Genomic DNA, 18,462 nt, shown 5'->3' with positions numbered 1-18,462 from the left:
AAGTCTTACTTTAGACATGTGAATCCCCGTAAAGCTAGTGGGCCTGATGGTATTAGCAGCAGGACATTAAGGGTGTGCGCAGATCAGCTGGCACAGCCCTTTCAAAGGCTGTTCCAGCTGTCAATAGACACTGGTGTAGTTCCTTGTCTATGGAAAAAATCTTTGATCGTGCCCTTACCCAAAAACAATAAACCTAGGGAACTTAACGACCTGCGCCCTGTTGCCCTAACATCTACGGCAATGAAATGTTTTGAAAAAATAATTCTGAAACAGCTTTTATATGAGGTCACACCATCCTTAGACCCAAACCAATTTGCATATCGTGTGGAGAGAGGGGTTGAAGATGCACTGCTGACTCTGACAAATAACATATGAGCACCTTAAACAGGCAAAGAGTCTTGTCAAGATTGTATTCATAGATTTCAGCAGTGCCTTCAACACAATCCAACCCCACCTGATGGTAAAAAAATTGATTCACCTTGGGGTTAACCCAAGACTAGTTTTGTGGATTTTTGACTTTCTGACGAACCGTAGTCAACAAGTCAAATTCAACTCATGTGTCTCATCGTTAAAAGCCATAAACACAGGGGCACCACAAGGGTGCGTTCTGCCCCCTATTCTATACACCAACAACTGCCAAGCAACCACCTCAAACTAGGGCTGGGCGATATATCGCATGACACTGTGAGCCATAAGACACTGACAATCTGACACTGACAGCACTGACAAGCTGAGCCATATCGCATTAATATCGCGGACGTATCGCCTGCGATAATTAATGCGATATGGCTCAGCTTGTCAGTTAACTACGGCTCTTTGTAGTGAATGCCGCTCCATCTGAAAGCAGGTGATGGCGATTTACTACTAATCAAGGAACCGGCTTTACTGACGAGATGCGCCTAACAATGTCATGCGATATATCGCCCAGCCCTACCTCAAACCACACCTTTTTTAAATATGCTGATGATACAGCATTAGTGGGTTTTGTACAGTCCAATACTGCATCCCTAGAGGGCTTTGAGAGGGAGGTGCAGGGTTTTATTAATTGGTGTACAGATAGTTTCCTTGTGGTTAATGCGAAGAAAACAAAGGAGATGACCATAGATTTTAATAAAAAGGGAATTATAGTTCCACCCTCAAATATAAATGGTGTAGTGGTAGAGCGGGTTACAACATACACATATTTGGGTGTTGAAATAGACAAACTGACTTAATGAATGTGCACAAAATAAGTCCAAAAGGTTGCAGAAGAGGATGTTTTTTCTAAGGAAACTTAATCATTTTAGAATAGACAGCTGTATTCTTCAGATGTTTTACAAAGCTCTCTTGCATAGTGTCTTATCATTTGGCCTTATTTGTGCCTTTGGTAACATGTATAAACTGCAACATGGACCAGAATAAAGTGCAACGAATAGTCAAAACAGCCAGTAAGATCATTGGAGTTGATCAGGTATCTGTAGCCCAATTGTACAATGACCTTAGTCTTAAAAAGACAGAACAAATTCTAAATGATTCAACCCACCCTCTTCATCAGAATTTCTTAAGCAGCAACAGGTCAGCAGACTACTGCAAAGGAAAGTTAGGACCACATGGTACAGCAATTATTTTGTGCCTACAGCAATTAGACTGTACAACAACCAGCTAGCACTCAGCTAGTTTATTCATTCACACATGCTTGCCATGTTTTTTCAATGTTTACTGTTTTGTCTGTCTTGTCCTTGTTTTCTTATGTTTTAATGTTTAAATGTTTTAATGTTTTTGTATTCAATGTTTTTGTATTTATGTTTTTATTGGTATGCAGCAGACTATTTAACAATGGAGCGTGTAATGGTGACCACATAAATTTCCTACTTGTGGATAGAGGTGGGCGATATATCGTTTAGACGATAATATCCAAATTGTTGTCTGGACGATATGCAAAATTGGGATATCGAATATTTCATAATTTGTACAATCCGACCCCCCAAACATGAAACGAGCTGAAAGAAGTTAAAGAAAAAACAAATAACGCACACAATAACCTTCTAAACAATTATATGTAGCGATTTTTAATAATGTACAGTAGGGCAGTACTATTTGCGGAAGCAACCTCCCTCCGAGTGGCCCAGCCCATGGTCCCGTCCCGTGTCGTCAAAAACTCGTACGTAAATTCGAAATAGTGCGCGCAGAAGCACATGCGCAAAACCGTTTTTAAAATGATATACGATTTATTTTTATTTTATCATATGTCATTTTACAAAAAGACATTTTACAAACCGTTTGCGCATGTGCTCCTGCACGCACTTTTTCAGTCAGGGGTGCGTTTCCCGCAAGCATCGTTGGCCAACTATGGTCGCAAGTTCATCGCAATGTCCATTGAACTCTATTGGTAACGACGGAACTTGCGACCATAGTTGGCCAACGATGCTTTCGGGAAACGCACCCCAGAACACAGCAATCAGAGGAGGACGCGCTGAAAACTGTAGCCTAATGCTGTTCTCTTCCTTCATAACTCGTACTGAGAAGGTTTGAGTTGCAGAGGAATTTGTGACTGTTTCACCTGTTCAACCACATCAAAGTTTCGTAATTAGTAAGTCCGTGCTTTTTCTCTTCTTTTTTACTTATGTGCTGAAGGGCCGCTGTGCCTTGGTGAAACGTTACGTGAAGAGCTCTTTTCCAAAACGCCATAAACCTAAAAAGCTGCCTCAAAGATCCACCAAAAGTAATTATTATGAATATGTAAAATATTGCAATAAGACATTTTAATTGTTTATTAATTTCTGTGTCGGCTGCAAAGATGAAGTTGACGATAGGCTATAATGACTCGCGATCTTCGCAGTAGGCTGTGAACGCAACGGAGAAATGCACATTTATTAGGCTACATAGTTTTATTTTGTTTTGGATGGTTTTGTTTAGAACCAGCTTTCTGTAAATATATTTCACATTTTTTAGGCCTGTGAGGCGAGTAGGCTACGGTTCGGTTCATGATGATATAATCTCCAGTTCAAGCACGGCGCCTTATGTTGTGATTGCTAGCCTATATTTATATTTAATTTTAATGTATCAATCCAGGAAATTGGTTAATGAAAAAATTATTAAAATTAAGATACAATTAATACAAAACGAAATTCGTCTTAAAGAAAGGCTTTGTGCTTTTTGTTTTGGTTTTTGTTTGGTTGTTTTGGCTTTTGTTCTGGCTTTTTTTGAGGTCTCTGTGAAAGTTTGAAAGTCTTAAGTCTTTTTGCCGCTTTCAGAGCACTCGCGTCCATAATGGAGAACTGACATGTAATATTGTTTTTTCCTCATAAATGCAAACACGAAAAACAAAAGACAAAATAATTTTTTTAAAAGACAAACCATCAATTTTTATTTGGGGGGGGGGGGATGGATGGATTTATAGCGTTTTGGGGGAAAAATGGATGGATTTATAGCGTTTTGAAAATATTTTTTTTTACTTTGAATTTATCATCAACAATATTGTTGTTTGATTTAATAATCACTGTTGCAAAAGGTGCCTAGTTCCGTTTTTTTTTTTTTTTTTGTAAGTGGAAAAAGATAGGGGCTTCCTCAGATTCTGTTTAGTTAGCTCCTTTATTGTTTCTTCTATAGCCTACATAGGTCAAATGCAGCAAGTCAAAAGACCAATTGGACCTTCTTTGCCAGTTTGCACACATTTCTTTGAAGGATGGCAAAAATATCGTCTGAATATCGATATCGAGATATTGGAAAAAAATATCGAGATATCCATTTGTGTCAATATCTCCCACCCCTACTTGTGGATAATAAAGTTTACCTTGACCTTGAAAGTCTGTATTGCCCAGCGACAGCCCCGAAACCTGAAGGATCAGGAGAAGGTCTGTGGGCCAAAATCCCTGCTGCAGTGTGTGCAAACCTGGTCAAGAACTACAGGAAACATTTGATCTCTGTAATTGCAAACAAAGGTTTCTGTACCAAATATAAAGTTCTGCTTTTTTGATGTATCAAATACTTATGTAATGCAATAAAATGCAAATTAATTAAATCATACAATGTGATTTTCTGGATTTTTGTTTTAAATTCCGTCACTCACAGAGTATCTATGATAAAAGTTACAGACTTCTACATCCTTTGTAAGTGGGAAAAGTTTAAGTGTATCAAATACTTGTTCTCCCCACTGTAGTTAAAAATAATTAATACAATAATAATTTAACTGTTCATATGTGTTTATTCTTGTTAGATGATTTAATTTTTTACTGATTAAGAACACATTAATCATGACAAACCAAATTATTAGTAATTGTATTAATTATACCATTAATGAAAACAAGCTGATACCAAGGTATTTTAGGCCTATAATTCTAACAATTTTTCATGAAAAATCATGATTGTATTTAGAGACGCATGATTGTTCGGCTGGTGACCAGAATTGGCCGATTTTCACGTGATCATGCGTTTGTCAGACTGACTGACCGGCCGGTCATGGCTGATCAGTCAGTCTGACATATGCCAATTTTATGGCGGTCAAATGCACTCGGGCACCCATGATCAACATTGCGCAACATCAGCATCACACGTGCACACAAAACGCACAAGTAGGAAACCTTGTGAATTAACCTGCAACATGTCAGCTGTTTGGAAATTCTTCAGCGTGTGTAAGATAACAAGTTTGCAATATGCAAAACCTGCAAGGAAAAAGTAGAGCGTGGAGGGACGACACCAAAAGCCTTTGGCACAATGAATCTATTCAGACACTTGAGACAACATCACCCAATTTGTGAAGTTTGACGAAGCTAGCAAAGGCCAACACTCAGGGGGTAAAGGTAAACACCAAGCTCAAACTAGCACTGAGCCATCCACAAGTCAGCAACCTCTGTTAGCTTTTTTTAAGCAAGGAAAGGAGCAAAGGCTTAGCCGGAAAGATAATGGAATTCATTGCGCTGGATGACCAGACGTTTTCTGAGGTTGAAAATCTGGGTTTCAGAAATCAGAAAAACTTGCCATTAATGTACTGTATGTAAGTGATTGCAATAGGCTTGTGTGTGTGTTTTGAGAAATATCTTTATACTGCAAGGCAACATTTATTTTATTTTTATTTGTTAACATTTTATTGCCGTTACCGTTTTCCCCGAACTTGGAAATCCAAAAAAAACGTTTTAACCCATCTAAGGTTAAAAATTTAATTGATGTCCAACAAATAAAAAACAGCTATAATACAGATGAGCAAATGCTAAAGCTTGGGTTGCTGAATATTCGATCGCTTACTTCAAAAGCACTCGTTGTTAATGATATGATTTCAGATAATAACCTAGATGTGCTGTGTTTGACAGAAACCTGGCTAAAACCAAACGATTACATTGCTTTAAATGAATTAACCCCGCAAGATTACTGTTATAAACATGAGCCTCGTCTGAAACGCAAAGGGGGTGGTGTTGCTGTAATTTATAATAATAGTTTCAAAACCACTAAGAAATCAAGTTTTAAATATAATTCTTTTGAAGCATTGGTGCTTAATGTAAAAATATATAGTGTAAATGATAAATCACGTTTGAGATTTGTGCTGGCTACTGTATACAGGCCACCAGGGCACCATACAGACTTTATCAAAGAATTTGCGGACTTTCTATCAGAATTAATATTGACTGCAGATAAAGTACTAATTGTTGGTGATTTTAATATACACATCGATATTGAAAAAGATGCATTAGGATTGGCATTTAAAGACATTGTAAATTCAATTGGAGTTAGACAACACGTGTCAGGACCTACTCATCGTCGTTATCATACTCTAGATCTAATATTATAACACGGAATAGATGTTGATGCCGTTGAAATTCTGCAGCAGAGCGATGACATCTCAGATCATTATCTAGTCTCGTGTAATTTGCATTTAGCCAAGGCTGCAAAGCTGACTCCGTGTTTCAAATATGTGAGACCTATCACTTCTGCTACTAAAGATAGCTTTATTAATAATCTTCCTGATCAGTTTCATCATCTCAGCATCCCAGATAGCTTAGAAGAACTAGACATTACAACAGAAACTTTTAACTCTCTTTTCCAGCACTTTAGACACAGTTGCACCGTTGCGCTTAAAGAAGATTAAAGAAAATAGTCCAACGCCGTGGTACAACGAGCACACTCGGGCCCTTAAGAGAGCAGCCAGAAAAATGGAGCGCAACTGGAAGAAAACAAAACTAGAGGTTTTTCGCATTTCATGGAAGGAGAGCTCAATTACTTACAGAGAGGCTTTAAAAGCTGCTAGATCTGCTTATTTTTCAACCCTATTAGAAGAAAATAAACATAATCCTAGGTATTTATTTGAAACGGTGGCTAAACTAATGAAAAATAAAGCTTCAAGCCCAGAACTTTCCAAGCAACACAGCAGTGATGATTTTATGAACTTCACTTATAAGATTGATAATATCAGGGACAAAATTATAACTATGCAACCATCTACTACAGTATCGCATCAGGCAGTGCATTGTAGTCTCCCTGAGGAAAAATTTGATTCATTCGTTGCTATAGGAGAGGAAGAATTTACTAAACTCATTAAATCATCTAAATCGACAACATGTATGTTAGACCTTATACCAACTAAGCTACTGAAAGAGATGCTTCCAGAGGTCCTAGACCCTCTTCTTAATATCATTAATTCATCTTTGTCTCTAGGATACGTACCAAAAAACTTTAAGCTGGCTATGATTAAACCGCTTCTTAAAAAAACGCAACTTGATCCTACAGAATTAGTCAATTACAGGCCGATCTCGAATCTACCTTTTCTGTCAAAGATATTAGAAAAGGCAGTATCCTCACAACTGTGTTCCTTTCTTGAAAGAAATGATATCTGCGAGGATTTCCAGTCCGGATTTAGACCGTACCATAGTACCGAGACAGCTCTCGTTAGAGTCACAAATTATTTGCTCTTATCATCCGATCGTGGTTGTATCTCGCTATTAGTGTTACTCGATCTTAGTGCTGCATTTGACACCATTGACCACAAAGTTCTTTTAAATAGATTAGAACATTATGTTGGCATTACGGGAAATGCACTAGCATGGTTTAAATCATACTTATCTGACCGTTATCAGTTTGTAGCAGTAAATGAAGAGATGTCTCATCGATCACAAGTTCAGTATGGTGTACCACAAGGCTCAGTACTAGGACCGCTGCTGTTCACTCTGTACATGCTACCATTAGGAGATATCATTAGGAAACATGGAATTAGCTTTCACTGTTATGCCGATGATACTCAGCTCTATATTTCTTCAAAACCTAACGAAACTTATCAATTCACAAAATTAACGGAATGCATAGCGGATATAAAAAATTGGATGACTCGTAATTTTCTACTTCTAAATTATGAAAAAACAGTTTCTAATTATTGGACAAAAAACTTCCTCACGTAATAACCTAGAATACTGTCTAACACTCGATGGCTGCTCTGTTAAGTCTTTGTCGTCGGTTAGGAACCTGGGTGTGCTCTTTGATACCAATCTTTAATTTGAAAGTCACGTGTCTAGTATCTGTAAAACTGCATTTTTCCATCTTAAAAATAAATCTAAATTACGCCATATGCTCTCATTGACAAATGCGGAACAATTAGTTCATGCGTTCATGACCTCAAGGCTAGATTATTGTAATGCTCTACTGGGTGGTTGCCCTGCACGCTTAATAAACAAACTACAGCTGGTTCAAAACGCAGCAGCTCGAGTTCTTACCAGAACCAGGAAGTATGACCATATTAGCCCGGTTCTGTCAAAACTGCATTGGCTCCCTATTAAACATCGCATAAATTTTAAAATATTGCTGATCACTTAAAGCACTGAATGGTTTAGCTCCGCAGTACTTGAGCGAGCTCTTAACGCATTATAGTCCGTCACGTCTAGTGCGATCTCAAAATTCCGGCCAGTTACTAATACCTAGAATATCAAAATCGACTGCTGGCGGTAGATCCTTTTCCTATTTAGCACCAAAACTCTGGAACAGTCTTCCTACCATTGTCCAGGAAGCAGACACACTCTGTCAGTTCAAAGCTAGACTAAAAACACATCTCTTTGACCTAGCTTTCACATAATACAATATAGACTTCTATAATTTAATGTTAGGCTGCATAGATTAGGTCAGCCGGAACCGGGAACACTTCCCATAAATCCTGATGTACTCGTTACATCATGAGAAGAATGGCATCTACGCTAATTTTAGTGTCTGTGTTTATCCCGAGGTTTTCCTGCAGCCTGCCGGATCCAGGCCGTATCCAGATCTGACGAAGGACCTTCGCCTGGACCCGATGTCAACGCAGTGCTGAAGTGCCAACTAGTCTCTCCCTATGAAGGATCCCTCTACCACTATACAGATAAGGCGTTGTCGGGAAAATTCGTTTCGCGTTCCTATCCCAAAGCAACAAAATAAAATAAAATTCTATCAAAATTTATAAGGAAAGACAAGTACTTTGTTTAGGCTTGGCTTGTAGGGAATTCCAAACCTGCGTATATTCTAACGCACATAACTATAGAACCCATTCTAAATGTGCATGTGAACGCCATCAGCGTTTCTCACAGGTTCGCGTTTAAAGTCTGTGTAGAGGGAATGGTGTCGTCTTAGCGGCCCCTAATTTAATAACAAATGATCGTTGCGACGAAAGTAAATCAATCAAAACTAACTTTAGATGGAAAATAACTTAACTCTGCTATAAAGTCAAAACAATCTCTGATACCTTAAATTATACGCTTTATCTCTGTAAAGCTGCTTTGAAACAACCTACATTGTTAAAAGCGCTATATAAATGAAGATGACTTGACTTGTTTTCATACAGAAGTTTAGTTTGCTAAATATATCAAATTTTTTAGTTGGATATTGGATGTGAAAAGAAGGAAATGGTTCTTCTATAACACTGCACTTTAGATGTGTGAATTTCCCACACCAGGAGTAATTTATATAGTTCTATTTTATAACGATTATCTGTTCAAAAAATGTTCTATGCAAAAATGTCAAATGTTTTATTAAAGAAAAGATAGAAAAAAAATTGTGTGCTGTAAAGTGGTTAGAAAAAATGAAATCAGAATCGGCTAAAATCGGTATCGGCAGGTCAGACTCAATGAAAAATTGTAATCGGCCTAGAAAATTGTAATCGGTGCATCTCTAATTGTTTTTTTTGTTTTTGTTTTCGAAAGTAAGGTTAATGTAAGCAGCTTCTTGCAATACTCTCCTAAATGCGTAATAAAACCTAAATGCAAACATCACCGCTTCAATGACCGTATAGCCTACGTCGTTTTTACTGTCCAATGACAGCCCATCTTATATCTACTTTGAGTGGCATGGGAGAGAGTCGGAAGTTCATTTGTTGCCCCTACGAGTTTATAATAGCATATTTTAACAAGATTTTCAAATGGATAAAGAAAAAAAAAACTGCCAAAATGTTTTTAAATGTTGGCTTTATTAAACTGGTTTAAACATGTGAATAAACAGTCTCATATGTCTATTTATTTTTAATCTAGGCCTACTATTTATTGATTTATTCTATTTTATTTTATTTAACATTTTTACATTTAACATGAATAATCAAACAATTAACAAAACAAGAATTGCACAATTTTAAAATCTACTCATTTGTCCATTTTAAAATGATTTATTCATTTACATTTTTATTTTTTAAATTGATTTATGCTATTCCTTATTTCGGTTTATAAGGTGTTGCAAAAAATCCTGCATTTCTAGTCTTCCATACATAATAACCTCTGTGACATTTAGTCACTTACCAGTTTAAAATCACAGTCCACAAACAGTGCATTTAAAAAAAAAAATACACTATTATAAAAACAAAACTGAACCAGTCAGGGGCCGTTCACATATCGCGTTTGAGCGTGCAAATGCGTTGTATTAAAACAGAATGATAATAAGCATACATTCAATAAAAAGTTGAGAACCACTGGTCTAGACGAAATGGCAATACGATACAAAATGTACACGTATACAGCTAAACACGTTTCTATGTGGACAAGGCCTCAAAAAATGGGCATGTAAAGCTGTGGAAAAGTGGGAGTGTGGGGGGGCGCAAAAATTATAAAACGTAGACCTGCTACACAGTACTTATACAGACACATGAATATTAAAATATGACCTCGGAGACAAAAAAAAAAAAAAGTTGAGGGTTAAAAAAATAGCCCTAGATAAACTGCCAAAACAAGGGAGAAACGCAGAAGAACATTTAAATAATAATAATAATAATATATTTATTACATTTACGAGCACTACAATCTCTGAACAAATGACGCGTCAGTTTAACAGAAAGAATAAAGGCATAGTTAATTTTTATCCATTGTTCTTTGAATTGTCGGTCTACATCATTGTCTTGTGTATCAGAATAATTCATCCTAGAAGTACGGCTGCATCAGTGTCATTTGCACATATCATTGTCTTCTGTGTATCAGAATAATTCATCCTAGACGTACGGCTGCATCAGTGTCATTTGCACATATTTCATTTGAAGAAGACGTGATTAAATATGTGCGCACACAGTGCTGGTTCATGTTTAGAGCATTAAAGGTATATGAAATGTCCAAAAAAACTTGAAACACGCTTGCTCTGGTCCATATGTGAACGATATGATCCATGCTGTAAGCGTTTTTGAACTCATCGCGGCGCTTCCGTGTATGTTTTTTGAATTCTCCACTGTAATGTGATCTCATGCGTAATCCAGCGCAGTGATTAGATTGAACGAGCTCTTTCTCATGAATAAATGCAAAGAGTCGCTCAGGGCCAGCTGGCGAAGAATCGTGTCTGCAGCCAGTCACACCAACCAAGGGGGCGCTTCTACCTCACATTCCGTGACGTTGCTTCGACACTGCTTTTCAACCCGGAAGAACAAAATTCCTCGGAAAAAACACGTATTAATAACATTTATGAGTGCTTTTATTGTTTTCAGTGACGTGCAACCTGTACATGTCTGTTCACATCTCTAAATATGTATTTTGGGGTTTCATGACCCTTTTGTGTCCCCGGCTTGAGGCGAAGTTTGCGTGTGCACCTGAAAACTCTCCTGTGTGTTGTGGTCGTAAAGAGACAATTCTACGTCTAAAATTCAATTCAGGTCAAGATTTTTTTTTTTTAAAGACAGAAACAACAATTTTGTGCAGGGTGGCCAAGCTTCAGTCAATGGTGGCCACCCCTAGCTCCACCCCAAAGATGTATTTGACCTGTTGATGTTTTATTTCTATTACTGTCAAAAAACGGTTGACAAAAGAGTAAGTATGAATATGATAATATAATGAACATAAAACAATCAAGAATTCATGGTTGAAATTAGGTTAAAGTCAGCATGAAACGGAAGTTGAGATTATCATTTTTTCCTTGTTTTGACGTATATCCGAGTGAAACGGCTTCTGAAATTAGAAAATAATGTAGGGCGGGGCTTGATTTCGCCCTTCGGGAATTGATTGGATCGTTGGAGGTTGGGCGTTGCAAACAAAATGGAGGCAGATTTGAATGGCAGTTTACATTGGTGTGGAGGATTTCTCTCCACCGGACTCCCCACCTAGGGCCCTATAATTTCCGCGATCACCGAATCGCGGACGGAATCGCGGAATTGGCAAATTAACGCGGAATCTAGTGAACGCGGAATTTCGCAGAATTTTACATATTTGGAATAAAATTCTGTTTTTGTGTGGGAGAAAAACGTATGTCTGAGGAAAATCGCATATTACTGAAAGAACGAGCAGAGAGAGGCCCGGTCGGGCAAGCGCGTCTTCAAACTGTCTTGCTCTCTCTCACTCCCTCGCCTTATTAATCTAAATCAATTGAGAATTGACACAATGGTAAAAGAGCGGAAGAACGAAGTTTCACGTGGAGCATTCGGATATTTTTTTCCTGAATTAGGCTACCGCTGGGTGTGAATTGTGCAAAAAAAAATTTTTTACCTTGCCTTCTCTGAAAAGCGTTCCGCCCATTCACCTGACATAAAAAACACTTTCAATAAACTAAACAAAACCTATCCAATGATGAAATGTTTTCTGTGTTGACAAATCTTGTGCGATGTCCTAACTGCCGGGATAATCACACAACGCGTACAAGTCTGCTAATGATACGTTCGATTCGCGAACTAATGACTCCTTTGAACCGATTCACTTTAGTGAATGGTTAAAACAACTGATCTGTCCAACACTGAATCGGTTCGGTGTATAACAAAATCGGTAACACTTTATTTTTAAGGTTCCATTTATTAAACTCTAGTTAACTAGATCAGTTAACATTAACTATTAATAAACTGCACTTCTACAGCATTTATTAATCTTTATTAATGTTAATTTCACCATTTAGTAGCCTACATTATTTAAATGAAAAGTTGTATTTGTTAACATTAGTTAGCTTAATGCACTGTGTGAAGTAACATAATAAAAATACAGGGTTAGGGTTAACTAAGATTAATAAATACAGTAACAAATGTATTGCTCGTGGTTCATGTTAGTTAGCCTAATAAATTCACTAATGTAAACAAACCAAACCACATTTAACACCTCTTAAAATGAGAATTTTGTTTGTTACCTCAATAAATTTAGGGTCATTCCTATTTGAAGTGTACATTTTAATCATTAACATTAAAAAACAATTTTTACGACTAAAATAACAGTAAAGGGTAAAAAAAAACTGAATTCCCAAAAATTAAAACTGAAAAAACGGAATTTGCAAAAATTAAAACGGAAAAAACGGAATTTGGGAAAAAATAAAACGGAATTTGGGAAAAAATAAAACGGATTTTATAGGGCCCTACCCACCGTTACCCTCCCATGAAGGATTTTTTATTTTATTTTATTATTCCCGCGAACCAAGATGAGTCAAGTCAAGTTATCAGTCAAGTTCACCCTCGAGAGCATCTCGATAGCCGCACCCTCATCGGCTCTGGCCGCACCCTTTCGCCATGGCATGTGACCGAAAGAGAAGAGAGGTCGTTTCGAGGGGGGAGGGAAGGGTAATGTATTTGATTAAAGGGCACCTATTATGCCCCTTTTTACAAGATGTAATATAGGTCTTGGGTGTCCCGAGAAAGTATTTGTGAAGTTTCAAAAATACCCCACAGTTACTTTATTATAACCATTTGAAAATGTAATTTTTGGGGCCTGTTTTAAAAAGAGCTGTTTTGGTGTGTACCACCTTAAATGTAAATGAGCTGCATATCCCCGCCCTGCTGGACCCAGATGATGAAGAGAGTCCGGCACAGAATAAACACGAAAGCGAATGGACTAAACGTCTCGGAATGGTTATTTGATACATTTATGTACTTACAAAGTTTTAATCGCGTCCCCTTTGCAATTATGGATGTGCAACACACACACACACACACACACACAGGAATTGTGATAACGTTCGCGCAATTTTTTGAAACTACACACACACAAATACTGTCATAACGTTTGCTAAGTACAAACTAATTTTTTTTTTCTTAAGTACAAATGAAATTATATTTGTGCGAGGGGTGCTGTTGCGTCATGTTGACATTACTTGTCGTACAGGTGCTTATGTGGCAAATGTGAGAAGATGGCTATACAGAACCAGAAAACAAATGCTGCAGGGAGATAGACGTTTATATACTGTCTATGGAGATAGAGCAGACCTTAATTTATGTACATTTGTAATTGCTGCAAAAAATGATACGTGACATAAAACTGTCTGACGTTGTTTGTTGAAACATCCTATGACGACGACAATAAATAGCTTTAGACGCATTTGTTGTTGAACTGGCTGACATCGATTGAAATGACTATTTGCTCAAAAATCATAAAATACACTTCTTCTGGAGGTGACGTTGGATCGCGAACAGTAGGCAACGATCCACACTTGAGGATTAACTTTAACCCTCGTTCACTAAACAGTCAGTCAGAAAATGATTCGCGCAAACATAAACGTATTTAGGAAGTTTAAGTGGCGCCTTTTCATAAATAAAATCCATCCACTGCGTTTTCAGTGGCTCTGATGTCAGTGAAGACTACTATGTCCATTCTTACATCCCACAACAGAACACCTACACTTCTTAGGAGACATTACCGGCTGTCATTGAAACAATGGAGGATGGTGTACAGATCACAGAGGGCGGGGTCTATGCCAAAACCAGATTGTCAATCAAACAACGTCGGTGGGGCTTAGCGCAATTCTACGTCACAGTGAGAGCAATCTTAAAACAGGGCGTTCTGAGACAGTGCTTATGATTTATTGAGATAGTAAAAAAACTACTGGGTGGATTTTTATCATTCTAGGGTGGTTTTGCTCACACAATGCCAACACACATTTATGTTCAAACACCAGTGAATTTTGCATAATAGGTGCCCTTTAAAGATTATAAGGGTACATGAATTTAAAAAAAAATAATGAAGTGCACAGATAAATCATTTATAATAAACACTACAATATTACATATAAAAAGAAGATACGTCAAATTTGATTTCATGCCGACTTTAAATAAAAAATTTATTTACACCAAATCTCAACGTTGTTCAGCCATCTGTTAAAGTCGTCTTTTCAACGAGTTTTTGCTGGGTGATCACGTGGGCCTCTAGGATACAGTCCAGGTTAGCCTGCCCGATACGTTTATCTGCTCCTGGCAGGTACCACTCACTCAATTGAATCCTTAAGGATTTTAACTTCACTTACTGTAGCTTTGAAAGCCTTTTCCATGTAGACATCATCTTCTTTCCAAACTCTGACAACCTAAAACACACAAAAAAAAAACATTCGTAGATACTCGGCATATGAAACTGAATTATTCTTATGGTAAACATAATGTCTCGATCCTTACCCTGTCATCAGTTACGACCACATATTCCTGGGACTGCGTATTAAACACAGCGGGGCAGGTGATTATCTGCCCATGTTTCACCGTCCAACTGCCCGTAGGCTTCTGATCAGACACCTATTAATCAAGATATCAGTTAAACAGCAACACAAACAGCTACCAAATCACTTTCTGAATAACATTTACAAAATAAATACAATATCATTAGATGCCATTGGAGAATTTCCTGTGTTTGTGATGTAGCGCTCATGTTTACATGCTAGAATTTAACACAACACTGCATGCAATCCGTTTGAGACAAACAGTATTTACATCGAACTCATTTCACCTTATAAACAGTAACAGATCTCGAAGCGTCAGTCACGAGGACATGGTCGATATCTCTGCCCAGTTCAATCCCCAAAATTCCCGCATTCGAAGAATTTTGCGCTGGTCCAATTCCACACAGCGTGTATCCTTCAAACAACGCAGCCATGTTTCTTTCCACGAGGGCAAAGTGATTCTTCTTTTTCTAGTACTGCTTAAAGGCGTTGATAAAACCAACTTGTGTTGTATTACCGCCACCATCTGGACTGGAGTGTGAAAGCGTTAAAGTTTTTCTCAGTCGCTTTGGTCACAACAATTCTCACAACATAATCACAACAATTCTCAAAACTACTTGTTCAGCCTCCTTATTAATCTAGTCACTTGTGCACATTGTAAAAGCAATTTGCTTATTCTTTTGAAGCAAATTGCTTCATACTCAGACATCCCAACCTGCAAAAAGTCATTTCAGGGAGGTACATAAAAGGTGCATAACAGATAATATAATAAAACAAAATAGATACAACAAAATATAATATCCTTTTTATTTTATTATATCTGTTATGCACCTTTAACTAACTTAAGCCAAAGCTATTTCCTAGTTGTTGTTCAACAATCTGGATATAAAACATTCGGATTCTGAAAACAGCTAACACTAATAACATAACTAATAACATTAATAACTAATGCTACTTCTGTAATTCGTCTCAATTTAGTTCACCAGGGTTTTGCTCTCATATTGTGGGCCTTATGCACACACTGGACTAGCCTGGTTCTACCAGACCACATGTGTCAAACTCAAGGCCCGCGGGCCAAATCCGGCCCGCCACATTATTTTATATGGCCCGCGAGAGCATATGGGTGTCTTAAAATAAGGGATGCAACGAAATTTAGGCTGCCGAAAATTTTCGGCCGAAAATAACATTTTCGTTTTTTGGCTGAAAGATACTAAAAAGCCGCCGCGCCCCTCCGTGTTCGGCGATGGTGTGACTCTGGCTCAGCGTGTTTTATGACTTTGCGTGCGAGTCCGCTTCCGAAGATGCATAACTTCTAAGCGCGTTCCGCTGTGTGTGTGCACTGTGCTCTCCGCTCCAGGTTCACAGCGCGTTCTGCTCAATGTTCCGCAAGCAACGTCCTCCGTGTGTGTGTGTGTGTGTGTGTGTATGTGTTGTGTACGGAGCTCTGCTCACGCTCACCGGAAAGGCAAAGTTACGGTGGCCCAGTAGTGCACAACACAACGAAATGTAAAAAGCAAACATAAGTTCACAACACAACGGAAACAAGCCACAACACAACGAAATAAAGCCACAACACAACGAAATAAAGCCACAACACAACGGAAAATCCACAACACAACGAAATAAAGCAACAACACAACGGAAATAAGCCACAACACAACGGAAAATCTACAACACAACGAAATAAAGCCACAACACAACGGAAATGCTCCCGACCACTAGAGGGCTCTTGGAGCCCAGTAAAGTTAGTTTTCCAAGCCATTGTTCTATAGAGTCAGCAGTCTTTATATATAAATACCACGATTAGTTTTAACAGTGTATATCAACTTAAAATATTACTTCAAAATAACCTACATGAATTATAGCTGCGTATTTGATTTATACTCGAGAATGCTTGGACGCGCTTCCACAGCGCAGGGCACGTCTGGCAATTCCACCAAGTGGTTAAAACGTATAATTTATTATAATATAATTTGATAAATAAAAATAAAAACCATTTGGTGAAATAGGAAGGAATTGGCACAATTCCACCTATAATAAGTCAGTCTGGTCACTAGGAACATGATAAAAAAAAAAAAAACTTTTACAGAAATTTCCTAAAAAAAATAATTGTTAATTACTGTAAATACATGAAGGGTATTGGAAAAAGTCATTATAAAAGTCATATTAAGTCAGTCTACTATCAAATACAATCAAGCTTTGGATTTTGAATATGTATGTTTTTGAATGTTATGTTTGTATGTTTTTGAAGTAATTTTAATTAAAACAAATTATACGTTTTAACAACTTGGAGGAATTGGCAGACGTTCCCTCAGGGATAATGCGCTGTGGTAGCGCGTCAAAGCATTCTAGAGTATAAATATGTAGCTATAATGCACGTAGGTGATTTTGAATTAATAAATGTCGATAAACAATGGTTAGCTACATACTGTTAAAACTAATCGTGGTGTTGATATATTTTTATAGACTGCTGACTCTCTAATGAACAATGGCTTGGAAAACTAACTTTACTGGGCTCCGAGAGCCCTCTAGTGGTCGGGAGCATTTCCGTTGTGTTGTGGCTTTATTTCGTTGTGTTGTGGATTTTCCGTTGTGTTGTGGCTTGTTTCCGTTGTGTTGTGGCTTTATTTCGTTGTGTTGTGGATTTTCCGTTGTGTTGTGGCTTGTTTCCGTTGTGTTGTGGCTTTATTTCGTTGTGTTGTGAACTTATGTTTGCTTTTTACATTTCATTGTGTTGTGCACTACTGGGCCACCGTACAAAGTCCGCTAAAAAAAACGTTAACGTGCCAACATGAAATTTATCTGGACTTGTTTCTTTTTGCAATAGCACTACTGTGCTGTAATGGTGTGTATATCCGTGCTGGGCAACACTGGTAAAATTACACGAATCACGATCCTCTCGTCCTCCCTGCTCTGCTCATGCTCTGATAAAATATCTTTGTAGGACTATACTTTATTTTGACAATTGGTCAAAAAATAAATCTGTTAAATCTGATTCTGCTGCATAGAACTGATTGAAGAATAATATATTGATATTTTATATTATTTTAATATAATAATATATTTATTTAAATATATTAAATATATTACATAATATTTAATATAATATGTACCAGTATTATTCACCATTTGTATCACTCCGCTTGTCTGTGTTTGTGCCACTTGCATCATTAAAGCCAGTAGGTGGCGACAAGTGACTGTCTTTATGAGTGAACAATTGAACTTTAAACTGATTAGTGCCAAAAACATTGATTAACTCAGGAAAGAAACAAGTAGCTGAAACCAATCTATAATGGTAATATAAAGTGCAAATTTGCTTCTGGACACAAAAAGATTGCACTGGGTTTTGATTGAAATGTAACATCTATGCAAAATAATCCTTGAAAGATTTCTTATTTAAGGCCATTCTTGTTTGGAATATGTGATTGTGTATTGTCAACAATAAGCAGAAACATTCTGCATTTCCATTTTGTAGTGTGGATCATTCATTGCAATATTTATCCTCATTCTCATTTTTAAGAATCTGTTATCTTGACAAATAATTTATGCTACTGTCCACTGACATGCTTTTAAAGCTATTGTTATCCAAATTTTTGGCCTTTAAACACCTTAAAATGCACATATGTAGGTCCGAGAAATCCAAATTTTCTCAGGGGAGCATGTCCCCGAACCCCCCTACCTTACATT

The 18,462-nt window shown here is 37.5% G+C and overlaps 1 protein-coding gene across 1 annotated transcript in view; it reads right to left on the bottom strand.

Annotated features, from left to right (window-relative positions):
- nol11 (nucleolar protein 11) overlaps window positions 1-15,306 on the bottom strand; it is a 145,889-nt gene extending 130,583 nt beyond the window's left edge. The window contains exons 1-3 of the mRNA XM_081381622.1: window positions 15,063-15,306; window positions 14,738-14,851; window positions 14,593-14,649 (exon numbers count right to left, since the gene is read on the bottom strand). Coding sequence (XP_081237748.1) covers window positions 14,593-14,649; window positions 14,738-14,851; window positions 15,063-15,209 — 318 coding nt within the window. The 5' untranslated portion in view covers window positions 15,210-15,306. The remainder of the gene's footprint in view (window positions 1-14,592; window positions 14,650-14,737; window positions 14,852-15,062) is intronic.
- Between the last annotated feature and the right edge of the window lie 3,156 nt (window positions 15,307-18,462).

The sequence above is a fragment of the Scardinius erythrophthalmus genome (genome assembly GCF_964197995.2).
Source record: "Scardinius erythrophthalmus genome assembly, chromosome: 12".
In the NCBI taxonomy this organism is placed as follows: Eukaryota; Metazoa; Chordata; class Actinopteri; order Cypriniformes; family Leuciscidae; genus Scardinius; species Scardinius erythrophthalmus.
The sequence above is the reverse complement of the archived record's forward strand: the minus strand, read 5'-3'. Positions and strand labels throughout refer to the sequence as shown.